The sequence below is a fragment of the Myotis davidii genome, unplaced genomic scaffold (assembly GCF_000327345.1).
Source record: "Myotis davidii unplaced genomic scaffold, ASM32734v1 scaffold732, whole genome shotgun sequence".
Lineage (NCBI taxonomy): Eukaryota > Metazoa > Chordata > Mammalia > Chiroptera > Vespertilionidae > Myotis > Myotis davidii.
The window spans coordinates 2076429-2099891 of NW_006284349.1; the positions used below are offsets into that span (position 1 = coordinate 2076429).

A 23463-nucleotide genomic window follows, 5' to 3' on the forward strand; every position below is an offset into this window, starting at 1 on the left:
TTGCTGGCGAGCATCAGCTACCAGTGCCTGGATATCTCCCAAGAGATCCTGTCTGCTCATGTCTCCCCTACCCTCTGGCTGTCCCCAGAATGGCTTTTTGTGTATTCTAGATTTAATATATGTAGATGTCTTTCACAGACCTTGAAACTCAGTGGATTGCGCATGATCTTCATCTAATGCTAAATGCTGCAAGGGGCCCGTGGAGCCTCCCCTTTGACTGGCCAGGGCTCCCAGCCCCCCAGCCAGCTACTCTGCAAGTGTCATCAGCTCCGGAGAGGATCATGCATTACCCTAATGCCCAGTAATGGGTTTCCATGGTGACGGCTAAGTCCTCAGGAAGAGATTGTGTAACAGGGACATAAAGGATATGATTTTTAAGTTTCCTTAACATATTAAAAATGAAAACAAAAGATACTTCGAGAGGCAGTGCTTCGTGTACTGGAAACTTCCGTTGCAGGGAATGAATGCTTTATTTCCCAGCTATGGGGCTGAGTTCTCACTGCGTGAAACAAACGTTTGTAAAAGTCTTGATCCAACGAGGAAAGTCCAGAAAGTCGGCTAAATGCAAGTTCTCGGTAACAGTGTTGAAGAAAAAAAAAAAACAGAATAATACAGTTTGGTTATCATTTATTTGTTATAAAATGTTACGGCATTTGCAAGGCTTCCTGGCTTTTTGCTACCTATTATGAATCTGACTGTAACCAAAGGTTGTATATATAATATGGTGTGGTGAATAATGCATGGGGAGTGATCGCAGACTTTAACAGAGAGAGAAGGATGGTGGCTTTTAAGTACTGTATGGCATTTCCTCCCTGCCATGGTGATACATGATACAGTGCTTCGTGGTGTGCAAAATGTTACTGGTTGTCATAGCAATGGAACACCATCCCCAAGAAAGGAGGAAAGGCTAGCAGACACGCTTCGCTTCGCTAGAATGGAACCACAGTTACAACAAAGTGATCATCGTTAGCACCGCTTTTATTGTCACAGAGTAGAATCCACGCTACCTTTTTTTTCTCTTAGTGATCCTTCCGAGCGGCCCTGACACCATCCTAGGACGCGTGTCGCACGTACAGTCGTCTGCCGCTGTGTGAGAATTTTGTACCTATTGCTTCTGCTACATGTCGGTATGAAAACAGGTTTTGATTTTAATGCCTCCATGAACTCCCTCTCAGCCACTGACCTAAGCTTCAGAGTTTGAATCCCTTCCCCTTAGATCTCTGCAAGTCATGTCTGCGTTTCTCCTGGCCATCAGAATCGCCTCCCCTCCGTCCCTTTTCAGTCATTGCGATATCAGGTTAGACCTTAAGGGAACAGCTCTTCCCGTAGAACCATCTACACTGAAGCTCATCTCTACTGAGGGTTCTCAGGGCAGTCTTCTTCTGGGGGAGTCTCCAATGTGTTGGTCCAGTCTTACAAACCTGCCCAGCCCGCATGGCTCAGTGGGTGAGCACTGACCTGTGAACCAGGAGGTCATGGTTCCATTCCCAGTCAGGGCACATGCCTGGGTTGCGGGCTGAATCCCCAGTGGGGGGTGTGCAGGAGGCAGCCGATCAATGATTCTCTCTCCTCATTGATGTTTCTCCCGCTCCCTCTCCCTCTCCCCCTCTCCCTTCCTCTCTGAAATCAGTAAACATATTTAAAAAACAAACAAACACAAACCCACACCTGGGCTCGCATACAGTGGGTGGAAATTCCTGTCAGGACTCCTGTTGTTCAGTTGTCATGGCGGGTTAACTCCAGAGGGTTGCTAGGGGGCCCAGGTCAGATGTACCATTTGGGCCCAGATCAGTTGTCTCTGCCACACTCATGGCAGCAGCCCTCCTCCTGGTCCTCCAGCCCATGAATATACATTCTGGACCCTACGCGGAGGGGGGCAGGTGGTGTGAAAAGGGTCAGTATGTCCATCGCAGCATCTGAAAACACAGCTCGCACTGCAGGCCCTCACGACACTTCGATTGCACCATTTTGGTCTGAGATGATGGTAGAGCACTTACCGAGAGTCAGGTACTTCCCTACGTGTTTTATACACACGAGCTTGTGTGATCCTCCCCACAGCCCATTTTACAGATAAGGAAACTGATGCACACAGCGGGTGAGTGTCTGGATTAAGATCACACTGGTAAGGGCTGGAGCTGTCTCCAGAGCCTGTGTTCCCAACTCCACTGCCTCGTCTTGAGATCTGAGTCGGAACCAAGGGAGCATCCGAGAACTTGGCTCCTGGGAGAACCACTGGGGTCCGTGCTGCAAAGGGAAGAAGAGAAATGTGGTGGAAAGAAAGGAGGAAGGGACTTTGAAACTAAACAAGGAAAGTGTTACTTGCAAAAAGCAAAGTAAAGCAGACGAAGAGAAACAAAATGTCCCGCTCATACGTTACCAACATGGAATTGTGCCTCCTTAAAATAAAAAGGACAGTAAACCTCAAGCTGGGAGTGGCAGGACCTGCCATTTCTCTGTCTTACAGCTTCTAGCACATCTAGCTCCATGTGATCCCAGCACTGCACCCCAGCACTGTAAGGGGTGCCCCTGAGTACATTATCCCATTGATCAAAAGGAATAGCAGACTTACACAAGTTATCATGGTAACTAATAGCAACTAACCGTAGCTGCCCATTTCTATGTACGAGGCATTGTCCTAAGGGCGCTGCGTGCATAACTTGTTTGATTCCCACAGCAGCCCTGCAAGAGAGGGAGGTGCTATTACTGCTTTTTCCAGTTGAGGAAACAGGCACAGAGAGGTTAACAAAGTCAGCTTGCCGAAACCGGTTTGGCTCAGTGGATAGAGCGTTGGCCTGCAGACTGAAAGGTTCCAGGTTCAATTCCGGTCAAGGGCATGTACCTGGGTTGTGGGCACATCTCTAGTAGGAGATGTGCAGGAGGCAGCTGATCAATGTTTCTAACTCTCTATCTCTCTCCCTTCCTCTCTGTAAAAAAATCAATAAAATATATATATTTTTTTAAAAAGTCACCTTGCCCCAGGCTGCACTCCCAGTGCTTGGCCAGGGTAGCAGTCCTCCATTCACAGGTGTTTGCTGAGGACGCACTGTGTGTGGGACACTGCGTCCGGCTCCTGGGACTTGGTGCTGAGCAAGCACACTAGGCCTTTCTCCATGAGGCTGACATTCACACGAAGGTGCACATGCTCTGAGCATCTCTGATGATGCCTGTCAAGTATTAAAGGAAGAAGAAGGATGTTTACAAAGATACAGATCTGGAGTTATGATGTGTGAGGTAAAAGCAGGAAGTACAGCTACAGGAGCTAGGAGCTCAGATTGAGGAAGACCTTGGGAGCATAAGGAGGGGAGGAGCTGTGGGCTGGACTGGGAATAGGTTTGTGTGTTGAGATACAGCCCCCGCCAGCACAATGCATCGTTCAGCTCAATCCTCTCGTTTAGTGGAAAGCGAAGCCCAGGAAGTTTCTTGGAGACAAATTTGCTGGAAGAAGCAGCCCCAGGTGTATTTGCTTTAGCTTTCCTAATAAAAGCCAAAATTGGGAACGACCTAAATGTATCTCTGTGGCCAGGGAGATGTTGAAATGTGCATCAGTGAAAAAAGGTAGAGAGGCCAGGACTTAATGTTGAATGAGAAAAAAAAGAAAAGAAAAGAAAACAAACAGGTTGCATAGCTAAGCCTGTCCTCATCTATGAGAGACCGCAGCACCATCTAATTTTGAAAGGTACGGATTCTTGTCTGCTTGTCTGCAGAGAACGGCTCTGGACAGATACATATCAAGTTTGTAGGGAAGGTTACCTTCAGAGAAGGGGCAGGGCAGTCAGATCTGGTGACCTTTCTGTAATGGCCTAAATTTTAAAATAAGCTCCTGTAGCCTTGTACTAGTCAGATGGTTAAAAATTGAGTGAAGGAAGAAAGATCCATTGACTTGTCCAATTGTGCACCTTGAGTCCGTTGAAAAGGCAAGTCTAGGCCACTCGAGTCCCTGGCTCCCGATCCCCACTCAGGCTCCCACATATTCCAGCACAGAGGGTGGGGTAGAGGGGACTCGAGACGAAACCAGCCATGCATTTATGGCCAAGGAGTCCCAGGAACCATACAAATGTCAATGAGTTAAATAGGGTTTCGCTAAATGAGTGTGTGTTTTTCAAAAAAAGACTCCAGCTTCTAATGGCATTAGTATTCCATGCAGCTGAATCCCAGGCTGGAGAAAGGTACAAATGATGATTGCTCGTTAGCAAATAGAATACAGATGTTAGCTTCATTTTGCCTGAGTGCACTGGCACCGTGGGGAGCCGCCGGCAGAGTGAGCCAGGCCCAGGAGCTAGGCTGCGGGCTCTGCACAGGGGTGGGCTCTGCAAAGGGAAGGGGACACAGCCCGGCCCCCCCCCCCCCCCAAAGCTTACAGGGCTAGTTTGTCCACTGCCTCTGCTAGTTTGTTGGAACTGATGGGTGGGAGTGAGAAATTCGTGTTTCTAAAGCAACTAACTAAAAAATTTTTTCTTTAAATATAGTTTTTATTTTACAATTACTTAACAACCACCCCATGAACTAGAGTGCCGGGTTCTCTTTGGAAAGGACCCTGAGGCTCCGAAAGGTGAAGTGACTTGCCCAAAGTCGCACAGCAACTGGACGATGAATTTGAACCCAGACTGTCTGGTGCCCTTCTCAAGAGGAATGCGGGTTAGGGAGGCAGACAACGCCTCAGAGCATTTGGGGAGTTCACTCTGTCAACCTGTTCCTGAGTCACCTGCTCCTTCATTGGCAGTTTTCAGGACTTACACATACCATTTGCTCAGGACCCTCATGGAGGATAAGTTAAGGTGTTCTCATAAAACCACAGGTCCGGCCTGGGGTATGGTGGATACAGAGACTTGTAAGATGCCAATTCAGCATTCCTCACCCTCAAGATTTCAGAGAGAGGGATAGAAACATCAATGATGAGGGAGAATGAATCATCGATTGGCTGCCTACCCCCTCCTGGAAATGGAGCCTGCAACCCTGGCATGTGCCCTGACCTGGCCTCCTGACTCCTGGGTCAATGCTCAACCACCAAGGCACACTGGCTGGGCAATTGTGAAAGGTTTTGATGACAGTGCCACACAATGGGGGCCATGTGCAGACGCTGGATCTTCCTTAGGGATGGGTACAGTCTCCTGAGGAGGAAGGGGTGGGGAAGGAGTTCCAGGTTGCCCGTGATGTGGAGAAAATGTCCCCAGGAGAGTCAGGGCTGGCCACGATGAGTGAGAGGCTGGCTGGAGAGGCAGGATGGCTCCAGAGATGGGAATGCCAGATGGAGACGTTGGAACATGGCTTGTGGGGTGGAGAAGGGCTGGCAGAGGCTTAGAGGAAAAGGGGTTCTCGAGACTGGTCCCACGGACACTGGTTTAGCGAGGAGATCTGTTTGAAGGGACAGTTGGTCGTCTGATAACATTTTGTGATAGCACTGATGAAATGCCATAGGAACTTAACCCTTGCTCATGCCATTTGGCCTATGGAAAAATTATACCAGATGGGTTTGTTAAACATCATTTGACGTAAAGTCACAGAACCTATTGACAATGTTAAGGGAGGATGTCCTGTGGTTCCAGGGGCTCTGGCTCCAGGGGTGAGCTCGGAGGTTAGGAGGGTGGCTGGTGGCCTGCGTGGATTCTAACGCATTTGTGGTGTGATTGTTCGACGTTTTTCCCCTTGACCTCTCCCTGTACAATGTTCTGCCTTAGGTAAAATGGGGTGTGGGGGGAGGGAGGCCTAACAATGTTTTCTGGTTGTTGTTTTTTTTAAATTCATCAGTGATGTGAGAAAGTTCATATCTGATGAGTACAAATATCTTTTACTCGAGTGTGTCACCCCCCCACCCTACCACCCCCCACCCACACAAACTCTACTGTCTGTTCACACTGAGTCCTATAACTGCCCATGAACCTACTCTCAATCAACAGATTTTTGTCTCCTTGGCCAGTGTGGCTCAGTTGGTTGGGCATCATCCCATGCACCAAAAGGGTTGCTGGTTCAATTCCCGGTCAGGGCACATGCCAGGGTTGCAGACTCCATCCATGTTTCTCTCCCACACCAATTTTTCTCTGTCTTCCTCTCTGTCTCTAAAAATCAATAAAGAAAATTAAAAAAAAAAAAACACAACCCTGACTTTGTCAGCCCCGGTGCCTGTGTGATTTGAACTAGACTTGCTGCCTGTTACCCGGCCCAGCTAGGCGTTCGCGCTGCCCACTCACCTCCTTGCTCGTTGGCAAAAATGTCCCAGGTCTCACTTCTGACGTTTGACAGGAAGAGGTAGGCATAGCTCTCAGCAAGGTCATACATTCTGTCAAGGGTACTCGGGTTACTTTAGTAAGAAGATCCTGATCTGTGTTTTAAGGGGAAATGAAGAGTTTTAGGTACAGGAAGCCCTGCTCTTATTCCATCAGCATCTGCCCAGCTGTTAAAGTTCTGAGAGAGCAAAGTCGACAGATTTTTCAGCCGTCTCGCCACCGCCACCAGACACACGGATCGAATGTCGCCATAGGTGTCGTGGTCCAGCAAATTCTCTTGACGGCCGTGGGACAGAAGTTGGACAGAGAAGCCACTTTGCTTCTGCGTTGGGGCCTGTGGGGATAGCAGCTGGGGGCATGTCCTACGAAGAAACAAAACGGAGCCCCCAGACACAGCTGGCGGTACCGTCTCCGTCTGGCCCGGACGGTTCTGCTGTCGCGTTCAGTAAGTGCTTGAGCAAGAACTTTTTCCGCCTTATAAAATGGATAGAATTCAGTGTGGTCAGATGCCTGCTGCCTCGGGGGTATAATATTAATTTAGAAACAGCATTTTAAATAAGGGAGCCTTTTATATAATGATGTGAAAATTGTTCTGCTTTTGAAAATCAGAATCCAACACGAAACAGTACACGTCTCTGAAAAGGAGTCAGAGAGCTTGCTGCGGTATGACTTCGGCTCTCTGCCAAAAAAATAAAATAAAATTATTTATCCTTCTAACTCTGAAGAAATGAAGCAAAAAGGTATTTGAGGCAGAAAGAGGGGGGTGTGATTATTTTATCCCCCAGACAAGAAGCCAGATTTGCAAAGCAGCACTTTTTTTTTTTCTTTTTCTTTTTTTAACTCTAACCCAGACAAGAAAAATTGGGCGCCTTCCCTAAGCAGGATCTGTGCACCGTACCCAGCGAGAGCCTGAATAACTAGTTTGGATTTTGAAAGATAGAAGCCCCTGCCCGTTGCTGACTGCAGTTTAATTACGTAATTAACCCACCAATCCTGTTTTTATCTGGTTTACGACAACTTGCAAAACACTCCGTAGGAGACACTGCCCTTGCCTCGCTTACATCCTCCCTTGTTTCTTGGTAAAACATCTGGAGGTAAATTCTTTTAATTCTCTCGCTTTGTTAAAGGGCTTGTCTTGCCTCACCTCCCCCAGTAAACAGTTTTATAGTCAGAGGCAGCGTCTGGCCCTCTGATCCCATCAGAAAATGGAATTGTGTACTCCCGATGTGCTGGTAGTAGCCTGCGGTTTTTTCTTTAAAAGTACTCTGCTCAGATAGAGGGTGTCCACATTACCAGGTCCCCGCCGGGCTGAGAAAAAAAAAAGAAATCTGATGAAATGCGGAAAATATGATTCGATCCCCTCCAAGTTGAAGAGCCTGGCCGGGGGAAGGGGGGTGGATTCCGTGAAAGGGGCCGTGACAGGTGCAAAGTGCCCGCCCTGGAGAGGGGTCCTTGCCTTGCTCCATCTTTTCACAGCCATAATTGAGTGAAGAATATCACCAACGTGACTTACAAAAGCTGCTGTTTGCTCCCTGCTTGTGCCCCAAAGCAAACAAAATGGGCAGGTTCCCAATTTGGAGCCGAGGGCATGACGCCCAGGCCTTTGTTTGCTGTTGAGTTGTCCAGGGCAGCAAAGCAAATAGATGTGAAGAGATTAACCAAACAAGAAGGCCGGGCCCGAGCGGCCCTTTCTGGCCGGCCAGCCAGCCAGCCGCAGGGTGGAGAAGGCGGGGCCCTGGGCTTGGGCAGGGACTTCCACCGACAAACCCGGTCCTGTTGCAACCCTGGATGGGCGCCTCGGATTGAGCTTGCTTCATAGGGGATAGAATTGATTTTTAGCAACCGGGTCCAGTCATACCCTTAGAAACACCCTCATTTAATAGATACGGGGACAGAAGCCATCTGTGCTAAGTAACCTGCCTGAGACTAGTTGGTGGCCAAAAAGAAGTTAGAGCATGGAGGGGAGAGTGTGCCCTGACTTAGTTGTTCATCTCGGGGAATTTTCTGAATTCGTAGCCAATGTCTTGCTCCTATTGTGCTTACAAGCAGCGTCGAGAGACTTTGGGTGTTTCAGTCTTCAAGGTTCCAGGAGACGGCTTATTGAGTCAAGACCCGTAAGTTAACAAAGTGCCGTGAGAGTACCTCCTCTTTGATACCGGCAAAGTGAGGGTAACATTTAGGAAGCAGGAGCCTAACAGATTATTAGTTACGCCCTTGAGCGACTGCACCACAATTTTGGTATCGCATGCTTTTTTCTAGAAACAGTGGTCAGATTTCCTCTGGAGGGGTCTTAGCTATTATTCCTCTTCAGTTGTCTCCACTTACTAGTAGGTGAGCTGGCAGGGTCCTATCCTCAAACCTCTCATAGGCAAAGGGTTTCTTTTACTTTTCTATATACCTCCCTCTCTCCAAAAAAAAAGGAAGAAGAAGGGAGGTGACTTATGATGATAAAAATCCCAAAAAGCAACAATATTCACAATCTTCCTCCGTGTGTGGGAATTTTCAAATAGTAGCCACGTGAGAAGGAGAAGGAGAGAGGGGCACTGTGAGGGGCTGTACTTCAAGATTGCAGGCTGAGAAAAATGGCAGCGACTGATTGGAGACCCAGTGCTGAGTTTCCTAGCAGCAAAGGCAAAGAGAAAAATGCGCTGGCGCTCACCGCTCTCATTTCTAGGGCAGGCACACATACCTGACGCTCGAGAACAGGGCCTTAGAGGAGAGGGGTACGAAAGAATGCTTTCAACGGAATTTAATGACAGATGCAAAGGTTCCATGCTTGCCCTTTTCTTTTAAAGCAGGGATTTGGTGCTGGCGGAGGCTCCCTCCAGGCCGTGCATGTGGCAGGAGGGGAGAGATGGAGTAACGGGTGTGTGGTCGTATTCCATTGATCCGCTCTGACACTTTTCTGTGCCTCTGAAGCAACTCAGTATGTGGAGGATGCTGAGTGAGTTAGCTTGGTGGCCAGGAGGCACTTAGGTGCCCAGGAAAAAAGTTAGGTGATCTCCCCTCCCTCTGCCAGACTCATAAAACTGTACAAGTTTGGTCTACCTGAGCATCTTCTTGAAAATGTATTAGTTAAAAATGTCTGAGCTTCTTGGTTTATCAGTTTAAAAACAGAGAGCTTATAGAACATAACTGCTCCTTTAACTGCTTCAGACGGGTCCTGATTTGACCAACTGAGCTGTCCCCCATTGCCTCTTCAGCGATGTCCTGGTTCTATGGCCTGGGATACATAGCAGGGAATGGCAAGTGTTCTAAGGTGGTTGAAGTAGAAAGAGAAGTCATCCAGGGAAGTAAGTGCTTACAAAAGTATTGGACGGTCCAAAGGAGGGGAATCCAGTTTGGTGCTTCAGGAATGATTTCCAAAATTCTATAGAACCAACTACCAGAGAGGCCACCATTATTGGAACTGTAAGGTCCGGAACATGCTTCATATCTGTGACCTGGAGGCTGTTGCTCTCCGGCAACTGCCTCTCTCACCGGAGGGGACTGGAAAATGGACATGGGACTACTACCGGCAGGAAAACCCACCATCTCTGAATCCCCATGTGCTCACTCAAACAGCCAAAGGGGGCCTCACCTCACCTGCGCCTTTAATCACCCTGCATGCATCTTATTGGCAGAATGAATTCACACACAGAACGCTAGCTGCAAGAGAGGTTGGAAAATGAAGAATTTTTAGGATCCCAACCTCTCCAACTAGGAGGCTAATGGAGTAGAGGCTGAGCAGATACAGCAAGCATGTCAAACTCAAAGGCTAACATGGGCCAAATAAACAAGGTTTAAGTTTATGTGGACCACAAAAAAAAATAAATACACACGCACACACACACACACACACACACACACACACAAGCTTCAATTTGCATAGAAATGTGGGTTTATTTTGAAAAGTATAGTATAAAAAGAAAGAACAAGAGCAATGATAAAATTAATGTTTTCTTCCTGATACTTGGCATCTCTTTCTGCTACGATCTTTCCTACTTTAGGGGAAATCTTGTTCACAGTGATTACTTTCAAAACTGACCCAAGGTGAACGTCAGTAATTGTGGATCTGACAGACTTACTTCCTTTCAAAGTTGTGAATAACTGCTCACACCGTTATATTGGCTGGGCCACAGAAATATTCATTATGGGCCACATGCCTCATTTATTTGGCCCGTGTTAGCCTTTGAGTTTGACATGCTTGATCTACAGTGTCCACCACACACAATCTTTGTGAATTATTAAATTCTGATAACACAGCATTCACCAAGAATGTATCTTAGTCTGCTCTGACTGCCATAACACAATACCACAGACTGGGTGGCTTCAACAGAAATACATTTTCTCAGTCCAGAGGCAGTGTTTGGTTTCTAGGAGAGCTTGCTTCCTGGCTACCTTTTCCCTGTGTCCTTCCGTGGCCTTTACGCTCACAGTGGGGGGAGGAGGGAGAGAGAGAGAAAGAGAGAGAGAGAGAGAGAGAGAGCGAGCAAAAGAAGAAGAAGAAGAAGGAGGAGAAGAAGATGATTTCTCTCTCCCAATTCTTACGAAGCCACTGATTCCCTCATGAGGACCCCATCCGCATGTCATAGTCTAATTCTAATTCCCTCCCTAAGGCCCTATCTCCAGTACTTTCACTTTGGGGGGTTAGGGCTTCAACATATGAATCATGGAGGCATGCAAACATTCAGTTCCTAACAGAAATCAGCTTTCTTGCCATTGCAAAGATTTCCAGCTCATTCCAGACCAAAGAAGCATAGAGCTTTGTTTCAGCAACAGGGAGGGCACTTAGTCCTCTTCTGATGACGCAGTGTCAGGGGAGACTCAGTCTCTGATAAGTGAGGCTAAAGCCAGGGATTCTCACCCTTTTTTATATAATCCACCCCTGAGAGGGCTGGTAAAGCGATGGGCTTTCTCCAGAAATGTGTGCAAGATCCCAGTGCTTGTGGGCAGTGCTTTCCGCAGGCTCCGTGTAAGTCACCCTACGGACTGGCCACCCACACCCACCCCTCTTTCAGGCTGGTTTCCTGCTCCGTCTTCGGAGTGAGCAGCCCTTTCTGTCCTCACTAACTGCTTTTGTTGGGTGGTCATCAGGCAACGAAGGTGCAGTTGATCAGGTCCCCGGGCACTAATGAGATTCAGTGGCTGGAGGTGAGCACCGTCCATCCACGTTCAGAGAATTGGTTTGTGCAGCTGCATCCACGGGGGCTCTGATTCGGATCTTTCCTATTACCTTTAGTTAATAAACATGACCAAGATGGTTTGGCCACTTTGGAAAATGAAGATTGTGATAAAAAATGAATTTACTTGGGAAGCTTAATCTCCAAAATTGCTTCAAGTTTGGGCGCTCGTCTCTGCAGTTCTGAAAACAGCAGAGAGAGAGGCATGTGGAGGGACCTCAGCCGGCCGGGTGGGACGTGTCCAGTCCTGGTTAAATGTAATCAAAGAAAGAATTGGATAAATTAACAATTTTGTGTGAAATGGGATCAATAAATACAGTCCACTTGGGATTCATTAGCTCTGTATTTGGGTTTGTGTGAGGGTGTGGGTGTGTGGGTTTTTTCTTCAAAATGCTTAGATGGAGAAGATAGGCAGCTAGAGAATGTGAAGAAATGTAAAAATTGTGTTCTGTCGTCCAAACTGTGGAGTTTCTTTTGAGAATAAAATGAAGCAAAATGGAGTGAGCGGATTTGCTGTTGAAGAGATGCCAGGATTTGATGCTGGGGAAGGCATGTTTTACTTTTAAACCTGTTCAGTCTGAGGGACCCCCGCAGGAAGGGGCTGACTTAATAGCTCCCCTCCCCCGATTTTAAACCTTGCAGTCACCAGGCGTCCAGGCTGCCCTGCTGCCATGGCCAGCAAACAGCTAAATGACATGTGCAGTCCAGAAGAAAAATTTAAATGAGATGGGAAGTGATGGTATTTAATTTGTGGCTTGTTTGTGTAAATGAAGGCAGCGGCACTTAGGGATGAGCATGGTAGACCCTGGTTTACTAAGCAGTCAAGCAGAGCTCTAGGGGGCCACGCCTTTTGCTTTCAGAGGATGTCTGACAGCCTACCCTAGCGAGGTGCTGTGTCAGGCTTCCGTTCTGGAACTGGAACCTACAGGCGTGCATTTTGCAAAACCCTGGTGACACATGGAATCGGAATTCTAGGCCGAGCAAGTACATGAAGTGTTCCAGTAAATAATGTAATCTTGAAGAATTCACCGCTGAAACGTGCCCCGAGTTCCTGACCGTGGCCCAGTGACTGTACAAAGACATTTGCATTCTGTATCAAATGCCTTCGTGTATCATGCCTGGGCTTTCCTTTGAGATGCAAATGGCCTGGTCTCAATTAAATACCTTTGCTGGGATGTATTTGGACTTGCTCCTTTGACGTCTTTTACTGAACCAAAAGGAAGTGGTAGTAAAGTAGTATTTCTTAGTAGTGACATGCCTATGCAAGCAGGAAGGCAATTATTCTTTCATTTAAACTCTAGTTTTGGACACCCCTAAATAGTAGTTACACGTTTTTCTTTTCTGAATAGAGGAGCTTTTACAAATCTAGGGAACCATTCACTCCCAGGCTGTTCTCTTCAAGTAGAGTGTCCTGGTTAAGAAAGAAACGGTGGTGTATTTCTCAGGGCCATTTTATTCTAGCCTCCAGTGGAATGTAAATGTTGGGACTTGACACTGTCTTATCTGCTTGAAACTACTGATGTCAAACTTTGGAATTTTCAGTCCCTTTTCTCAGCCAGGAAGAGATTAGCTGGTGCTGCAAACATCTCTCTTCCCGGCGTTTCAGGCATTGGCTGAGGGTCTCAAACACTGTTGGAAAGAAGTTGGCCATTTGTCAGGGTTGTTTACTGGCTGCTGGTGAAAGGTACGGAGGCAGATGCTCCGAAGTGAAGGAACATGAGAGACGGATGAGCTGCTGGGCTTTCTGTTGGAATCGGAGCTAGAATTGACGTGGCCACCAAGTAAGGTGCTAACCACAGCTGATCAAACACTGCTTCTGTGAGTGCCTCTGCCCGTCATTTTCTGCCGTGGCCTCTGTGTCCCCTCCGTCTCGGCCTGCCTCAGGCATTTCCTCTGTTAGGTGATTTCAGAGGGTCTCAGCTCGAACATTCTATTATTCTATGCTTAGACCTGAAAGCAGTCTGGCTATATGAAAATCCAGGTGGGCTTTATTTCCTGGCAGATTCATTCATCCCATATAATGATTTAGACTTTATATAAGATAGAAATACTGCCCAGCCAGTGTGGCTCAGTGGTTTACCCATGTCCCATGCACCAAGAGGTCACTGGTTCAGTTCCCAGTGAGGCACATGCCCAGGTTACAGGATCAATCCCCTGTAGGGGCATGCAGAAGGCAGCTGAATGATGTTTCTCTCTCTCTCTCTAAAAATCAATAAAAACATTTTTTAAAAAGAAATATTGCGGGGAGAGGTCAATGGGGGGTGGGGAGGGAAGGAGACATATGTAATACTTTAAACAATAAAGAATTGAATTTAAAAGAAATATTGCTAGGTGAGGCCAGTTGTAAATGAGGTGTCATAAAATAACAATAAATGAGAATTTTTAAAATGATGTAGAGGCTTTGTAGCAACTTTACAAAACACTAAAGTGGAACAGTGATCAGGAATTTATCTTTTCAGCGTTGTTACTACATGGATACTTGGGCAGTAGGTTCACACAACTACAGGCATATTAATGTGAAGGGTTGCTTTTGCCCTTTACCACGGTCAAAAAGACTGGTAAGCTGTGCCTAGTTAAAGAAGTGAAATGTTTCTCAGTGAAGAATGGTAATTACTCCACCCCAAACAGATGGAAGTTCTTCGGGGAGTGAGCATAGACTCCTGACCTCAGAAACTGCCAGGAGACTCGGGCTGCCCACCACCGTGACGTTGACGGGCAGGGCCTGGCCCCACCTTTTATGTCCTTCCCAGCGTGTGGGCAACATGGCCACAAGAGGTCAATTTGGCTACTGTGGTCACGTTTTAAAAAGAGAACCGTAATTATGACCTCTAATTATGTACAGTTATGCCTGCTGAGTTAAAGATAATGGCGCCTCCTGCCTGGAAGTATAAGCTAATTGCCTACAAGGGTCAGGAGGGTGGTGACCCCTCTCCCCTCCCCGCACACACTCCCACAACCCAAACCAGATAGGCCCCATAAGACAAACTAAACGGCCTGCGTGCTCTGTCACGTTGTTTAAGCCTCAGGTTTAACCCTTGTTTAACCCTTACTCCAGTGGAAAGCCAAGCGTAACTCGTGTCCAAGAGGGAAAGCTGCTTCAGTGAGCCCAGGTCTAGCGAGTGGCCCCAGGTGGCCTTCTCTGGACCAGTATCACTTCGAGTTCCAGGACATGGGCCCTGTTTTTATGGATAAAGAGCATATTCTGCATCTGGTACAGTTAGTCTGGTATGTTTTGCTACCATTTTTTCTAATTAGTAAAACTTTTTATTATAGAACATTTCAGTACACTGCAAAGAACCTTCTATATATATAAAAGGGTAATATGTAGAGTGTCCCCTTGGGAGTTCGACTGGGAGAGGGGGAGTTCAGTCGCTCACTATGATGTGCACTGACCACCACGGGGCAGCACAGAATATGACAGGTGACCAGTGGTGGTGGCGGCAGGGTGCTGAGGGAGCGAGGGAAGGAGGAGGTGAGGAGGTGGGGAGGCGGGGAGGTAGGGGGAACCACACAGTGGCAGCGAGGGAAGGAGGAGGCAGGGAACCTAATCAGCCCTGATCCAGGGACCCTACCTGTGCACAAATTTTGTGCACCGGGTCTTTAATAGAACAATAAATTCCTATTACCTTTCCTCCAAACTTCATCCAATGCTGGCCAGTCTGTTTCATCCGTAGCCCTCTCACTTCCCACCACATTCCACCCTCCAGTAATGAGGATTTTGGAGCAAATCCCCAGATTTCATAGAATTTCTTCGGTAGCTCAAAAATATAAAAACTTTTTTTTTAAGTGCAGCCAATAACACATCTTAAAAAAAATAATTTCTTAGTAATTTGTCGGTGTTTATTTTTCTCCAATTGCTTTTCGTGTTTTGTTTTGTTTTGTTTTTAACGATTTGTTTTTTGAACTAGGACGCAAGCTTTTTACATTGAAATTGATGTATCCCTTAATCTGTAGGTTTCCTTCCATAATTACTTAGCCACCTCAGTCTTTTTTTCTTGCTGCTGCTGTTGAGGTTGAGTTGTTTGTTCTGCAATTTTTCCCACAGTCTGAATTCTGGTTCATCTTGTGTTATCATGTAACATGTTCCTCTGTCCCCCTGGATTTTCTATAAACTGGTGGTTAGATCAACAGCAGGGTTTTCCGCCCTTGGCACTTAATGTTTTGGGCCAGAAAATTCTTTGCTGTGGGGCTGTTCTGTGCATTGCAGGACGTTCAGCAGTTTCCCTGGGCTCTACACATCAGGTGGCGCAGTGTATGCACTTATGCACACCTACACACACGTGCACACACACCACCCAGTCACCATCAGAAATGTCTCCAGATGTTGCCAGGTGTCCCTCTTCATTCACTCAGGTACCTGAAGTTGTGACTCGCTCTGTCAGGTGTGCCCACCTGTGGCTCTTAGTGCTGCTGCTGCTTCTAAGCATCCTTCCCAACCAGGAATGCAGTGGCAAAGGATTCCTTCCTTTTCCCAGAATACAAGTAAGGCAGGCTCGTTAGACATGAACTACTGTTCCAGCAGATGAATGCTAACTGGCTTCCACGGGGCCTGTGGAGAGGAGGACTGAGTGTCCCAACAGACAGGGGAGGTCATCTCTTTGGGAAGACCCTATGTATGCACCGGAAACGATTAGAAGGTAACTCAAGGCAGATTGCAGATAATGGTAGGAAGGGCTCGGGGTGTCTGGGAAGTGAGAGACCATCATGGATGGAGGTTTTCCCAGGGGAAGCTTCCTGGTGGGGTTGCATTGGGCAACTCCATGTACCACTCACCTCAGTGAGCCCTCCCCTGGGGTTACAGCGCCAGATGACAGAGTCTAAACATGATTTGGAGGTAACAGGTAGGGGTGCCTAGAGGACCAATGCTCAGAAGGGGGGAGCGGCCACGATCAGGGTTCATTCGTATTTTCGCCATCAATTCCATCGGTCTACATTGCGGAGTACAACAGAATGCAGGAAAAGTAACTTTCAGGGGATGCTGTGTTGAGTGTGTGGGTTCAATTTTAGGTGAGGCCGGCTCTGTGAAGAAAAATTGAAAAAAAAAAGAAAAAGCAAGAACCTTTTTCTTACCTCAGAGAAACAGTGAGAAATAAATACCAAGTTGCAGAATGGGGCGGGGGGCGGGGGTGGTGATGTGCGAGGCCTCTCAGCATCTTCTCTCCATCATAATTCAATCCAGAGCCCAGATCTGTAGAATCCATGTTTAGTTCTTATTTCTCTCTTGCACCCCACCCTCGCATTCTCTGGAGCCATAATCATTTGGGGGAGCAGCACGCTGGTAACAGTAGGGTCACCAGTAGGGTCACCCTCTGCCTGCCTGCCCTATGTATGGTCAGAGCTTACGGAAACAGGCATTTGGGGTTTCTTCAAATTACGCACTGGGAAACACTGGATCCGCTTTAAAAAAGGTATTTATTTTGATTTCCCCTCACTCCCCTCCCTGTACCCTAAAGTACAGTGACCACACTGACATCTGTCAGGGCTGGAGTCTGAAGGCTCCCAGGCAGGGCTCATGTTTAGTGGAAAACAGGCTGAAACCCTTCCTGGGAGAATTGTGAAAGGGTGAGAGGAAAGCACAGAGGCCAGCATGGTGGCGGTGGCCATGGGTTTTCCTTCTCTGTCTTCCAATGTCCTTTGTTTGGTTTTGCTTGTGTAATAACTCACTGTAATTTTTTTCCTACTGAACGCTGAACTCTGCCTTTCACGGTAAGAGAGCGAACCCTTACTGTCAGAGTAACCGGACCCCCAGTGTGCCGGGCTGGCCTGCAAAGCCAGCTCCAGGTGGCTGTGCCCTCACTGAGGTCCACCAGGGACAGACCTGCCTCCCACACCGTCACCTCTTGTCGACTTCACCTTTAGAGTCTGCTTGGGTCTGTTGATCTTCTTACCTGGTTATTGTCATCCCTTGTGGTTTTTTCCAGAACCAGGTATGCCAGGCACAAACTGGAAACTTCTGTTGGCTCAGCACTTACAGTTCTGGCATGAACTCATAGCGTCTGCACCAGCAAGTCACCTTCTTTGAAAGCAGGCTTCCCTGCACAGTGGCTGCTCTGTGCCACAGTGCACTTACTATTGTATGTGCTGGGTGTTTTACCCGTGTGCTACATGGCTGCAGAGTAAAGAGCTCAGTTTTTTATTTTTAAATCAAGCACATGTAAAAAAGAGGGAACCTTCAAAGTAGACTCCTTACAACCAAAAGATGTGTTGTTAGGGATGCCTCCATTCCCACCAGCTGTCTGGAAATGTCTTCAGAACCAGTTTCTTGTTTGTCCACCAGGAGATCAGCTCGTAGCCTTATGGTCAGACCGAGCTTTCAACCCAAACCAGTCCTTCCCACCTCCCTATCCGTGGGCTCTCGCACACAGCGGTCTCCTGCCCTCAGAGATGCCGAAGGCGGGGATCTCCTTCAGAATCGGGGTGGTGTGGGCACCTTCTCATTTCCCTCCCTGTAGCACAGTGTTACACTTAACTCCTGTTGGGTGGAAAACTTAATCCTATTATTTCCATGATATCTTTATTTATAGTCTTAATCTTGAATCTCTGTTTCCACATATTTCCATATTTGTGTCTAAAATGAATTACTCATGAGCAGTTTAATGATATTTTTTTATGCTCAGCGATGGGTGGAGGGTGCCAACGTGTCTGTATGAAACTGAGTGTGCGCTCTCCAATGAGTGTGCGCTGTGCTAGCCGCCTCCTCGTGTCGCGAACCCTGCAGCCCCAGCGTGGTGCGGGGCGTCCCAGGGGCAGGATGCAGACCGACACGAGGGGAAGTGCCTGTGTCTGATCAAGGAAAACGAGTGCTTTGTGGGCGCATTGTTTTTATTTTTCAATGGAGTATTTCATGGTATATGTTGTTGCAGGGAACTGCGCAAAGGTTAACAATGTATCAAGCGACAGATTTTTTTCCCTAATGTATTTCTGTGGGGGAAGGATTAGCCCAGAAAACATGAAAAGCTACACATTAAAACGAAAGGCCCAGCCAGACCTCAGTGGCCAGCAGTCCTGTTGCAGGAGTCGCTGCCCTGGTTTCTTATGAAGAACTGGTCCCAGGCACCCAAGAGCAGCTGGGGCCTTCCACGTGGCCTGTGGACTGAAGTGGGAATTGGATGGCTCTCCAGGTCTCTAGTGGGAAACGTGTTCCACCTGTTTCGGTTCCTCTTTGTATCTCAGCTCAGGTGTCTCTCTGGGGAAGAGGTGGGCTTTCCAAAGGCCTGCGTGCCGACAGAAGCACGATCGTGTCACTGGACGGTGTGGTATCTGTGTGTGCCGTGGCTGTGCCTGTGTGAGAGCAGACGGGGGTGGTTCTGTGTTTCCTGCAGGCCTTTGCTTTCTTGGAGCTAAAGCCATCAGACGTCCCTTCGCTGGCGACTACCAGTCAGCTTCCCTGAGTGGGCGGGGACCTGCGACCAGCCCCAGGAAAACCCGAGATCACCGGGCCTTCGGCGATTCTGCCTTGCCCTGCACCTACCCGTCCTGCCCCCACAGCCCAGCCCTGGCGCTGTTAGTGTGTCTGCCTGCCCCATGGTAGAAACTGAATATCGGGATCCCACAGTAGCCCTTCCCCATCACACTCACCCTCTGTGCATTGCCCCTGGGGGTCTGCTTTGTCGTCCCAGCTTACACACACACACACACACACAGAGCGGGGAGCTGGTGCTGGTCCTCCTGCCTTCCATCCTCCCCTAGAGGAGGGGAGGTGCTCCTACCCACCTGGGCCCACAGGCTGGCCGCCTCAGTTGCCGCAGACACAGGCACAGGGGAGGGAGAGCCGATCTGGGCCTTGGTAGACCAGCAGGCATTGCCCCAGAGAACACACTCCACTTTCATTCAGAAGTTGGTGGTGGCAAAGGAGATTGTGCGACATGTACCTGACCTTGAATCCCAGAGGAGCAGGCACCAGGGGTCAAGGTCTCGTTCCTCTGACGCCCCTTCCCTTCCACACCTTGTCTGGTAGCAATGCCTACCTAGAGCTGTGAGCTGGTGCTGGTCCTCCTGCCTTCCATCCTCCCCTAGAGGAGGGGAGGTGCTCCTACCCACCTGGGCCCACAGGCTGGCCGCCTCAGTTGCCGCAGACACAGGCACAGGGGAGGGAGAGCCGATCTGGGCCTTGGTAGACCAGCAGGCATTGCCCCAGAGAACACACTCCACTTTCATTCAGAAGTTGGTGGTGGCAAAGGAGATTGTGCGACATGTACCTGACCTTGAATCCCAGAGGAGCAGGCACCAGGGGTCAAGGTCTCGTTCCTCTGACGCCCCTTCCCTTCCACACCTTGTCTGGTAGCAATGCCTACCTACTGGATTCTCTGGGCCCAGCCTCTTGGGGTGCCCCTCTCTGGAGATGCTGTAACGGGTTCCCTGGTGGTCTGTCCACAGATGAATTACTTTAATTTGTCCTCACTCCACCCACATCCTCGGACTTGAGATAGGTTCTTAAAATACCCTCTGACATGCCTTGAAGTAACCAAAGGAAAATGCCGGCACCACTCCAGTTAGAGAGCATGATCCCCACGCAGCAGCATCTCACCGCTGCGGCATTCACCCCGGGAGATGGAGGTTCGGGCTCCAGGGTTGCCGTGGTCGCCCCTTCCAGGTGTTTGAGGAGCAGCTCTTTGGTAAGGAAGTTGATTTCAGTGCAGGAAACCCCTTTTCAGGGAAGAGATCATTTCAACGGAATCCTCTTACTGGGGCAGGACCATAGAGAGGCTGGCGCGGACAGCGGGGCAGCATGAGGGACTCCGTGTGGCAGATGCCAGCTGAATTAGGCAGAGCTCATTGGAGATGCAGAAAGCACAGAGTGGGCTTAGTTCTAAGGCGTCTGTCTGATGACACTTGGCTGTCAGATCTGGGAAGTCGATGGTTCTGTAGTCCCTTTGGAAATTCTCGTGAGTCCGTAGGTAATGCCTACGTTCCTGAGTATTTGGTTCTTCGTCACCTGAGTGCGCAGAGGGAAGACCCTTGGGAGCCGGCAGGCAGCCGATTGGTGCCCGGGAGCGCTGGTGTCAAGGCTCTGAGCGATGTTGACGCTCCCTCCTTGACACACCTGCCAGTGTCACTCCGGGATGGAATCTTCGCTTCTGGAAAAGAGGCTTTGCACGTCTACCCAGCTGAAGACAGAGCTAATTGAAGATGCCGAGCAAATGGAAATATTCAATTGTCAGCACCCACAGGGATTGCATTGCCTGGTGGGGCCGGGCCACCCTGAGGACAGCTGGAGCGGGGGAGTCTGCAGGGATGGCCAGCTGCCCTGGCTTCTTTGCTAGAGGAGGGAGCGGCTTCCCGGGTGGGGACTAGGCCAGAGGAACTGATCTCCCAGTGGAGGGGAGAAGTGATCTTTGGGGGAGATGCTAACAGTGTGGACAGGGAAGGGATAGACTAAAGATACTGGTAGGTGTCCTGGGGGTCCCCCAGCACGTCCCACCGGCTGTGGGCCCAGCCATCTGGTGCTCTGGCCCAGTGGCCTTGAGCTCCTCCATCCGACGTCTCTGGCTTCTGGACTTGGCACATCCTCCCTTCGAGACAGCGGTTTGGCCAGACCCTCCAGCCCTCAAGGCTCCCCTGGGCATCCCCATTCCTGTTCCTGCTCCAGGGGAACGCCTCGCACCCAGGGCCAGCTTCCTGCTCCCAGCTGGGTGGGTGGTGGCCTTGGTTGATGCATCAATGGTTGAAGAAGCCAGGAGCAAGCAGAGTCTAGAAGTCTCCAGCATTTATTCCCTCCGCTCCTTCCTCCCAGTGTTGGAATCCCCCTTACAGAATCTCCCAAGTGCCCCAAAGAGACAAAAATGGAGAATGCAGTAAGTAAGTTTACAGCTGAATGAGGTGCAAAGGGGAAGATATTCTGAGGAATGTACAGTTTCTCAGGCACCTGCAAGAAGTTAAAAAGAATTATTTTTTTAGCCACTACAGGCAGCAGCTGCAAGCACAGCTTAACGAGCCAGACAGAGCCAACTCAGAATGCCTTCCCTTCCTAAGCAGTGGCTGCAAACCATTACCTGCTCTGGGTCTCCTGTCATCTTAGCCCTGGTCTCCACGTTCTAGGATTCGAGACCCTTTTGCATTCTCAGTGTCAGTCCACACGGCTCCTTCCCGATTGCGCCCAGGCAGTTGGATGGGTCATTGTCATTAGGAAAATGGCGAGAGCCAGGATAACAGGTGTGGGCAGGTGAGCGTGCTTTGGCTGAGAGGAGGGGTATGGGCCCTAATGTAGCTTGGGAAAGGTCTCGAGGGGTTGGGTTCCTTGGGAGCACAGATTTGAAAAAGTAGGTGATGAAATGCAGACCCCTTTGCCGAAGCAAATGAGACAGAATGAAGGAACTCTGAAGATAGCGAAGTTAAAGCGTTCCTTGTTGCCCGAAGGAGACAGAAGTTGGGAGCATCTGCTTGGAGAGTGTCAGTGAGCTTTCTTTCTTTTATAATCCTCACCCGAGGCTGTGCTTTTTATCGATGAGAGAGAAACATGATCAGGTGCCCCCCCTCTCCCCTCCACACACACACCTCAACTGGGGGTCCAACCCGCAAGCTAGCTATGTGCCCTGACCAGGAATTGACCCCTCAACCTTTTGGTGTAGGGGACAGTGCTCCAACCAGCCGAGCCCCTGGCCAGGGTCAGCTTTCTTTTATTTCTCCAGCAGGGAAGCAGCAGGGACTGGTGGACTCATAGAGTTGGAGTCCTTGGGGGGTACCCCCAGCTCAGCCACCCTAACATCACTTGGGGATATGGGGTGACTGAGACACAGAGCAAAGGCAACCCCTTAGCGTCTGACTCCCAGCCCAGGGTGCACTCCGAGCTGTGTATTTATCTTCCAGAACCTTTTCCTCAGCCTCATTCTGCATGAAAGGGGAAGTGGGGTTGGGGGTGATAAATGGCAGTTTACACGAGCGAGAGAGCTGCTCCATGGTGGAGCTGACTGGGATGAATGCCTTCTGATTTGCAGAGTTGATGGTGACCCTGCTCCTCAGACCAGCACACATCCCTCTTCTAGGGTTCGCCAGTCACTGTTTGAAAGTCTCTGAAGGCGAATGGACGGGAGCCAAATAAGTCCTAAAATGCATGTATAGATCACACACCACGCCCCCGTTTCCCCCCCTCCTCCCCCTGTTGATTTAGATGATCTTTGGTTGCAACAAACAACTTGCTTAATAGTTCATTGTAACTCGCCTCATTTCTCCAGAGCAGCAGGAGTTTGGAGTTTTACTTGAAAGTCAGTTTTGGGGAGGAGAAGGGCAGCTCTTCTCTAACCCCAATTCCCGTCATAAAGACAATTTTGGAAGTCACAACTTGGAGTGAACCTTTGGGTGAGGCTTTTATTCCCTAAAATCCCATCAATCTCGAAGATTGTCCACTGGGCTCAGCGGTATCACTCTGTCCCCCGTCTGGCTGTGGGAACCCCTCAGATGTTCATAGCGATGGTGAATGCCATCTTAACTACCTTCGGCCAGAAGGGAAGTGGCGAGTGACCTGGGAAGATCTGACAGCGCTCGCCTGCCCCGCTGCCTCCACATCACAGGCAGCGGGTCTAGGGGTCTTGATTGATTGCAACAACAGCCAAAGTTTACGACTCCTCCTTCAGTAGTTTCAAAGCCGCAAACATAATGTGTCCTCTCTTTTAACCTGCACCTAGAGAGTTTGCCAAAAGGAAAAGAAAAATGTCAACAAGAAAATGTACCTATTTGTTAATTTCTGTGTATTCTTCTTGAGATCATTTGGTTCGAAGACCTGCTTTTCCCTACCACAGCCCATGTATATGTAAGCTCAGTAAAGAGTTTTTAACTTCAGCTCTGTTCACATTTTGGGAAATTCTTTGTTGTGGGGGGCTAGCCTGGAGACTCTAGAACAGTGATGGCGAACCTTTTGAGCTCGGCATGACAGCATTTTGAAAAACCCTAACTTAACTCTGGTGCCGTGTCACATATAGAAATGTTTTGACCTTTGCAACCATAGTAAAACAAAGATTTATATTTTTGATATTTATTTTATATATTGAAATGCCATTTAACAAAGAAAAATCAACCAAACAAATGAGTTCGTGTGTCACCTCTGACATGTGTGTCATAGTTTCGCCATCATTGCTTTAAATATT

At 48.7% G+C, this 23463-nt stretch overlaps 1 protein-coding gene across 6 annotated transcripts in view; it reads left to right on the forward strand.

The window, feature by feature from the left end:
* The window catches only part of FOXN3 (forkhead box N3), a 289030-nt gene that overhangs the window by 245759 nt on the left and 19808 nt on the right, over positions 1-23463 (forward strand). Inside the window, exon 5 of one of the 6 annotated variants that reach the window (XM_015571459.1) lies at positions 22318-22436. The exons of 4 other annotated variants lie outside the window; for them this stretch is intronic. In XM_015571459.1, coding sequence (XP_015426945.1) covers positions 22318-22421 — 104 coding nt within the window. In that variant the 3' untranslated portion in view covers positions 22422-22436. Of the gene's footprint in view, positions 1-1023; positions 1153-22317; positions 22437-23463 lie in introns of those variants that run through there. One more of the 6 variants, XM_015571462.1, reaches the window with a different exon arrangement.